Source organism: Sinocyclocheilus rhinocerous, unplaced genomic scaffold (assembly GCF_001515625.1).
Source record: "Sinocyclocheilus rhinocerous isolate Xijiao unplaced genomic scaffold, SAMN03320098_v1.1 scaffold8419, whole genome shotgun sequence".
Lineage (NCBI taxonomy): Eukaryota > Metazoa > Chordata > Actinopteri > Cypriniformes > Cyprinidae > Sinocyclocheilus > Sinocyclocheilus rhinocerous.
In genome coordinates, this window is record NW_015638188.1 from 30,288 (window position 1) to 38,729 (window position 8,442).

At 37.7% G+C, this 8,442-nt stretch overlaps 1 protein-coding gene across 1 annotated transcript in view; it reads right to left on the minus strand.

Moving 5' to 3' along the window:
- The window catches only part of LOC107749623 (androgen receptor-like), a 27,460-nt gene extending 19,605 nt beyond the window's left edge, over positions 1–7,855 (minus strand). The window contains exons 1-3 of the mRNA XM_016564789.1: positions 7,797–7,855; positions 7,547–7,698; positions 3,120–3,236 (exon numbers count right to left, since the gene is read on the minus strand). Coding sequence (XP_016420275.1) covers positions 3,120–3,236; positions 7,547–7,698; positions 7,797–7,855 — 328 coding nt within the window. The remainder of the gene's footprint in view (positions 1–3,119; positions 3,237–7,546; positions 7,699–7,796) is intronic.
- Positions 7,856–8,442: the final 587 nt, after the last annotated feature.

An 8,442-nucleotide genomic window follows, 5' to 3' on the forward strand; every position in this document is an offset into this window, starting at 1 on the left:
GGGGGGGGGGGGGGGAGACCCATAGACTATATAAAAATATGGACGAAGTGTCCGTGACGTCACCCATAGGTTTCTGAAGAACGTTTTTGAAGCTCAAAGTGGGCGGAGCCGGCCGGCCGTCGCCATCTTGGCATCGCGTCACCGCGCGTCACTCTCGGATAATTGAAAATGGGCAAAGAGGCGGGAGCTGGTTGCTGAAACCACGCCCACCTAGCTCGACGGCAGTGACAGCAGCAGCAATCCACCTGTCACTCAAGTGGCTACGCCCTTAATTATGTAGAACTTTAAGGCTTAGTATAATTTAAACGGATGAGTTATAAAAAAATTCACCCCCCCTCACAGTTGTCATGAAGGCAAAATTAGCTATATAGACCAAAACCACTTTTTGTACCAGGCTGTAAACATATTTTTTTCTGCTGTAAAGTTGGACATTTTAACATGGGAGGTCTATGGGACTGACTCCCTTTTGGAGCCAGTCGATGAATTGCAGTTTTAGTCACTTCCTCATGAAGGGCACTTTGTACCAGGCTGTAAACATATTTTTTTCTGCTGTAAAGTTGGGCATTTTAACATGGGGAGTCTATGGGACTGACTCCCTTTTGGAGCCAGGCTTTAGCTGCCAGTCGATGAATTGCAGTTTCAGTCACTTCCGTGTTGGTTTCACGAGAGAGACCGGAAGGTTGCCGTTTGGGAAGACCTTAAGAGAGGGAGACCTCTTAATGTAGACCAGAGAGATAAACCCTTAATTATTTATCAATAATTCATCAGTGAGTGTCCTAGAGGGAGAGATCATGGAGAAATGCAAAGCTGACTGCACTACTTCAGTAAAGAAGTTCCCCAAAGATGATCTGAAGACACCCCCTACATGCATTCTCTCTTTCTCTCTCAAAGCAGTCTTTAAAATGGCTCAGCTGCCATAGAGCTGCATTACCATGACAACTGAATTTATCTAAAGATTCAGAGCTTCATATACAAACAAGGTCCAAAATCAGCACTCTCCGATTGCCATATCCTTGTAAACATTGGTTTTGGTGAGTTACTCTTCAGCTGGCAGGCAACTTTATTAGGGGCGTCAATGTAACACATGGTTTAAGCGGAAGTCTAAGAATGATTGCCTGACTCATGCTGATGGAAGCCACATGAGCGATTTAAACCAAAGAAATACAATCCATGTCCAAATTAATCTTTTGCAACTTGTGCATCCTGAGTGGAAAATTTACCTTCTGACATTTGCCTGGAACTGCATGTGGTAGGATACACAGGATATTTCTCATATTAATTCACCCAAAAATGAAAATTCTGAATGAATTTCTTTCTTCTGCTGAACACAAAAGAAGATATTTTGAAGAACAGTTTCTGGTCCCCATTGACTTCAATGGCATTTTTTCTTCCCATACTATGGAAGTCCAAGACCAGCAACTGCTTGGTTACCCACATTCTTCAAAATATCATCTTTTATGTTCAACAGAAACTCATATAACAAATCCATACAGGTTTGGAACAACTTGAGGGTGAGTAAATGATGACAGAATTTTTGGGTGAACTATTCCTGTAAGGTGCCAAAATGGAAATATAATACAGTCATTTGCATTGTCTGTCAATAACATGCAAGAGAAAAACAGCTTAATAACTCTCTTGTAATAGGGACTAAAATGTTTCATGGCCTTTGAGAATATGTATAGTCATTTTTCTCAATTCACTCACAAATGGCAGGTGTTGTGAAAAGTTCATTTTGGTCCTTTATACAAATATCTGCCACGGTGAGCACTTTTACGGTTGATCAATACCAAAAGCTTCAAATGTAAATTATCTTTGAAATTTCCTTTCTGTATAAGTCATAACAATGATTTATGTAATTTAAGTCATCTGTCATATCACATATCATATTAAATAAACCTTTATGTATTACCAAATGACCAGGACCAGTGGAATTTGTTTCCATAACTTAAAGGGACAACCTAGGGTTAGATAGCTTGCTCCTTGCAGTGATTGAGCCAGCAAACCTCTCATCACTATGCCTAGGCTGTAAAAGAATAGTTCACCGAACAATGTCATTATTGAAATGTAAGTCCATCTTCTCTGCTAATGTTATTTGAGGTCATTTTGTGAACAAATTATTCTTTTGAGTCAGTTATTTTCCATGATTGATCTGCGTGACTGTGAGGTTCACAAATCAAATTGAATGATTCGTTCACAAATTTGACTGATTCAGTTCACTACTGGATGATTCACAGCAGTTCTCTACCCACTGGAGAGAGAAGAATAGTGATTTAAAGTTTTGGCCTGTTCCTCACACAAAGCACACAGAAAATATAGTATGCCTTCAAATGACCTGGACAAAAGTGCAATACTTTATTTCAGTGGTCATAATGAACTGTAAAAGACTGAAGAGACAGTGAACTGAAATGTAAAAGACATGAGCGAGGATTCTTAAAACTTTCTTCTTGTTCCACAGAAGAAAGAAAAGGAAAATTATAAAGACTCAGACCCAAAGTTATTTTAGTATAATTTAGATATTACTACAGTTTTTATTAATAATGTTTTTGGTAAGGTTTTAGTGATTTTTGTCATTTTTATTCGTTTTTGCTTTTTAAAATGTATATATATGTTTTTATTCATTTTTATTTCAGTTTTAATTTGAGTTATTTTAGTACATCAAGTTAAATTAAATGAAAAATCATTCACTGGTAACTATGTGAAATAAAATAAGTTTATTTTTTTATATTAAATTATTTTAAAGGGGTCATATGATGCGATTTCAATTTTTCCTTTCTCTTTGGAGTGTTACAAGGTCTTGGTGCATAAAGAAGATCTGTAAAGTTGCAAAGACTAAAGTCTCAAATCCAAAGAGATATTCTTTATAAAAGTTAAGAGTCAGCCACACAAATACACAAAATAATGTTCTTTTTAGCAACATCAAAAAAATATTTATTAATTGTTTTAATATGAAAATTATATTTATTTTTTTAATTATCAAAAAAACAAAATCAGGTTTTAGTTACCTATAATAACCCTGTTTGGAATTACATGAGAGTACATAAATGATGACATTTTTGGGTGAACTATTAGCCACTATATAGCGCATCAGAGTAGAGCACATATGGGAGCACACAATTTACCTCCCAGGGTCATCCCAGCCTCGAAACACTTCCTCAGACGGCAGGATGGACAGTTCTTCCTCCTCAGTTTATCTATGGTGCAGTCATTCCTGCTAGCGCAGAGATACTTCTGCTTCCCTAGAAGAAGAAACAGACGTTTTTCAGAAGTTTTAACTTTTGAGTCAGTTGGCAGCCAAAGTAAAGCTCTGTATCTGGATGTAAGAGCTGGATGTATCGTTTTTACACCAAAATAAAATGTAGATCAGAATAAAAATGGAGAACACACACACACACACACACACACATGCAGAATGCTCCAATTAGAGGGAGTTGTCAACGTGACAAGCCAGTCGTAGCCCTCACTCTGGATACCTGGGGACAGCCAAATGAAAACTGTGTGTCTGTGTCTTAATCAGGAATACAGAGAAACTGCTGCAGTAACCTACACAACTGCAGTCAGGTCTGACATAAAATTACAATGAGATGTCACAGACATCCACTGCCAGACCTACATACAATTACAACAAGATCTGAGAATAAAACAGAAGTAAAATCGAATCAACAGTAAATCAAGCACAAAAGCAACGCAATTCACTTTACCACAAGAATCAAAATTTAACATACTTAATCATTTACAAAAATACTGGGTAACACACCATGACAATCAAATCTGAAGTAATGCCAAACAAATGTACAAACTTTAATTAGATCTTGCAAATAATCTTTTTACAAAGGTGAGGAGTGTTATTTATAAATGTTTCGTCAGCGTCCAGGAAACCTATTTGAAAAGAGCAACTCTTCTTAGAAAGTGGTGATGCTAAGTTGTGCAAAAAATTGTGTCACCTTTAAACAAATTCAGAAAGACATCTCTAACCTTACAGATCTGTCTGTCTACAATTATTCATAAACAACAATAAGACTGCACCTCTTAGTATATTGTTCCATGTCTCTCTCTGTCTCCATTAATGACTGTTGAAACGGTATAATAGTGTGTTATTTCTCTATTTGATTAAACTGAAGTTCATTGTTGGCTGTGGGGCAAGATCTTTTAACTCCTCTTAAAGGGATAGTTCACCCAAAAAAGAAAATTCTGTCATTAATTACTCACCCTCATGTCGTTCCAAACCCGTAAGACCTCCGTTCATCTTCGGAACACAAATTAAGATATTTTTGATGAATTCTAAGAGCTCTCTGACCCTCCCATGGGCAGCAAGGTTCCTTACACAATCAAGGTCCAGAAACGTAGCAAGGAGATCGGTAAAATAATCCATGTGACATCAGGGGTTCAACCGTAATTTTACGAAGCTACGAGAATACTTTTTGTGCACAAAAGAAAAAAAAAAGAAAAATACTTTATTCAACAATTCGTCTCCTCCGTATCACCGCAGCGCCATTTTGGAGAGTATCCACTGAACGCAAACAGCGTATGTTGTTCTGTGTCAGCCGCACCACACGGATACGTTGTTTTACGTTCAAATCAAAGCACAAACAACGTAGAAAACGTATCCGCGTGGCGCAGCTGACACAGAATAGCATACGCTGTTGTGTTCAGTGGATACTCTCCAAAATGGCACTAGGGTGATGCGGAGGAGACGAATTGTTGAATAAAGTTGTTCTTTCTTTTTTCTTTTGTGCACAAAAAGTATTCTCGTAGCTTCGTAAAATTACGGTTGAACCCCTGATGTCACATGAATTATTTTACCGATCTCCTTGCTACGTTTCTGGACGTTGACCGTGTAAGGACCCTTGCTGTCTATGGGAGGGTCAGAGAGCTTACGGATGAACGGAGGTCTTACGGGTTTAGAATGACATGAGGGTGAGTAATTAATGACAGAATTTTCATTTTTGGGTGAACTAACCCTTTAACCTTGATAAATTGTTTTGTTCCACAATCTGTGGGTGTTCAAAGCAAAAAGGGCATGACTTTATCAGAAGTGTGTATTATATTTTCAATTTGAACATTTATTTGGAGGATGAACATGGGCTTACTTTGCATACTTAGCCTATACACATCCTAAAATTATCACTTATGTCATTTCTTATATATTTATAGCGTATATACTGTATATAGTGCATATATTTGTATATAGTGTGTATATTCAGTCTGCCCTCACCACATAGTTTGTCATCATTTACTGATCCTCGTGTTGCAAACCTAACATACACTACCATTCAAAAGTTTGGGATTTATTTGATTTTTATCACTTTATTTGATTTTTATTTGATTTTATTATGCTGCATTTATTTGATCAAAAGTACAGTAATGACTTCAAATGAAGAAAAGCAGGATCCACACTCGCTTGTATGCTTCTTAATGATTTTTGGATTTTTTTTATTTTGCAAAAAGCACAAATGGATCACCAATTGTTTTGGCACTAGGACTTCCTCAGTGAATTAATCAATAATACTTTCACAAATAGTTCATTTTAAAAGAATTGGGACTACGGATCATCATGTGGGAACTTTCATTACAGGTGCATCTTATCACAAGCGTTAGCAATTTCCACTTCCATTTCTTATTATTATCCATGTCAAAATCAGTTGTGCTGCTTAATATTTTTGTGTGTTAAAGATTTTCTTTTTTTTATTTAATGCATCCTTGCTGAATAAAAAATATTACTTTTCTTGTTTTATCTTTTAAATGATAGAGCAGTGGTTCCCAACCCTGGTCCTGGAGGCACCCCAACACTGCACATTCTGCATGTCTCCTTTCTCTGACACACCAATTTCAGGTCTTGAAGTCTCTACTAATGAGCTGATGACCTGAATCAGGTGTGTTTGATTAAGGAGACATGCAAAACGTGCAGTGTTGGGGTGCCTCCAGGACCAGGGTTGGGAATCACTGTGATAGAGAACTTTATCTACGGAACACAAACCTACAAACACAAAACGTTTTCTTCATTTCCACGGAACACAAGTTTTCCATGACGATATCAAGTAGAATGTCCAGGCTGCTTTTTTCATACATTGGAAATGACCAATGGAACCTGTCCCTGGCCTGGTCCCCACCCACTTTTATCATAGGGAACAGAGCATCTTGCACATTCTGCCTAATAACTCCTTTTGTGTTCCATGCAAGAAAAAAGTCATACAAGTTTGGAATGGGAATGTGAAAATGAATAGGTGACATGAATAATGCTGAAATCTATTCTTAGGTCACTTTGAGCTAAGCGTTTGGGTCTCACTGCGTTTCCACTGTCGGGCCAAAAGCAAGCGTCCTAGTGTGTGCCAGGGCCAGTCACGTTTCCACTGTCACTTCCGGGGCTTCCTCGGGGGTCAACGGCCAGGGTTTTTTGGCCCGCCGAAAACCTTGGGCCAAAGTGGGCCAGCTCAGGCTTGAGGAGTGGTTATGAACAAAGGTGGAATTTCTCCACATCTGGAGAGCATCAGCACCACGAATGATTTCATATAGTTAACAGCTAACAGCAACATTAAAGACTTTTAAAATAAATTTAGCACAAAACTCACTTTTCGACAGCAGCGAGTGTTTGAAATAACCTCTGTTTGAGATGGAAAAATTATAGAAATGAACATTCTTTCTAAATGTGATGTATACGGTGACTACAAATAAACAGAAACAGACACAACTGAATATGTATGTCCTCATTCTTTTGTGAAATAACAGTAAATACCACTTTATTTCTGTGTGACTAATTTTCAATCCTGACAAATTAATTTATTATGATCAATGTATCACTTATTATTGTAAAACTGGTAAAACACTGACGCTTTTGGATTTAAATCTTTAAGTAAACAACAAAAAATGCAAACAAATGGCCGCTTTTATCATGTTCGTTTTGTGATCTCGCTATAGTTCCAGATTTATTCTGATAACTTCTCTTTGTTGGTGAAATGATGGGGTTGCATGACGTTATTCCAAAGAGGCATGTAAAGGGTGTGGCTCGGTGCTCGGAGCTACAGGTCTGAGGCTATTGGCCCCGCCCGGCCCATTTAAAGCACTGGCTCGCACTGGCCCCACAGTGGAAAAGCAGCTACTGATTACTAATTGTTTATGGCGAGTCTTCACACACCTCACAACCAAGTCGGTAAATTCTAGGCTTGTAAGTATTAGATTTCTATTTCCTTTTGGATTGCACAATAGGGAAAGAATGTGTCCCTAATTTCTGTATACATAAGACACAAAGTGTCGCCTACTTGCTCTCTTTTTATTTTCTCTCTTTTACTGAATTCCTGAATGCCCGTGTGTGATGTGCCAATTGTTGCAATTTTAAGTGATATGATTAAAAACAATAAAAGCTGTACTGGACAAATGGTCAGAAGTATATTCATTCTATGGCAGCTTTTAATGCAGCTTTAATGACAGTTTATAGCTGCAATTTAAAGTTCTAATTAAAGTGATAAATGTCCTCTTTACATATGGTGAATATATTTAGCCGTTAATACAATCCGAAGCCAGACTTTTGTTATAATGAGTGTGTTTATGTTACCTTCAGCAGCTCTCTTAAAGAACACTTTGCAACTTCCACAAGTGAGGGCTCCATAGTGACATCCAGATGCTTCGTCTGAGCAGATTAGGCACATCCTTTGTGGAGGAAGGAAAAACTCCATTGGGAAAACGTCACTCCTCCCTCCATCAAACCTAAAAATAAAAACACAGCATAAACTAATGGCATGACAAAACACTGACATAAATTTTCTGCTCTCTGTTATATCTGCAGAAGAAAACAAATATGCTACAAACATGGAACTTGTCCTTCCACTGTAATGTCAATTGTGAAGAAAAATATGAGGTTCATTATCAGTCATTTAAACAGAACATGCATACCAGCTTTCATCCAAACAAACAAACAGAAATGTAGCAGTAATGGGCGCTCTTGTGTACATTCAGTTGATCGAGCAGAATAAAAATAGTGTAGGTTGTAGCTGAATTTCTCTGAAGTTTTACATCGGTTGTCAAGTGTGAGGCTGCTAAATTAGAAATGTGCAGGTCCAGCACTCAGTGATAACATTCCCTATGAAAATGCACAACTGAAAGCAGGTGCATGTGCCTGTGTGTGTCATTGGTCAAATGATGGTGGTAAGTAGAGGTGATATTATCCTAATGCAAGTGCCAGGTCTCTAATGAAGGGTAATAACTGCTTCATTCCTTGAGGAACGATGGAAAGATTCTGAGTTAAAGAGAGTCATTCAGCATGATTATTCTGTTCTGATGATGGCAGCCAATTCTGTCACCACACGCAGTGAGAAAGGAAAAGTGAACGAAATGACTGCGATTAGGACAAGGGCATATTTCTGATATTTTCTTGGCTGTCAAAAAGAAGGTCAAATGTTGTACATTATAATAACTTTTTGTAAAAGAAAGAGTAAAATAAAGAAATAGAGA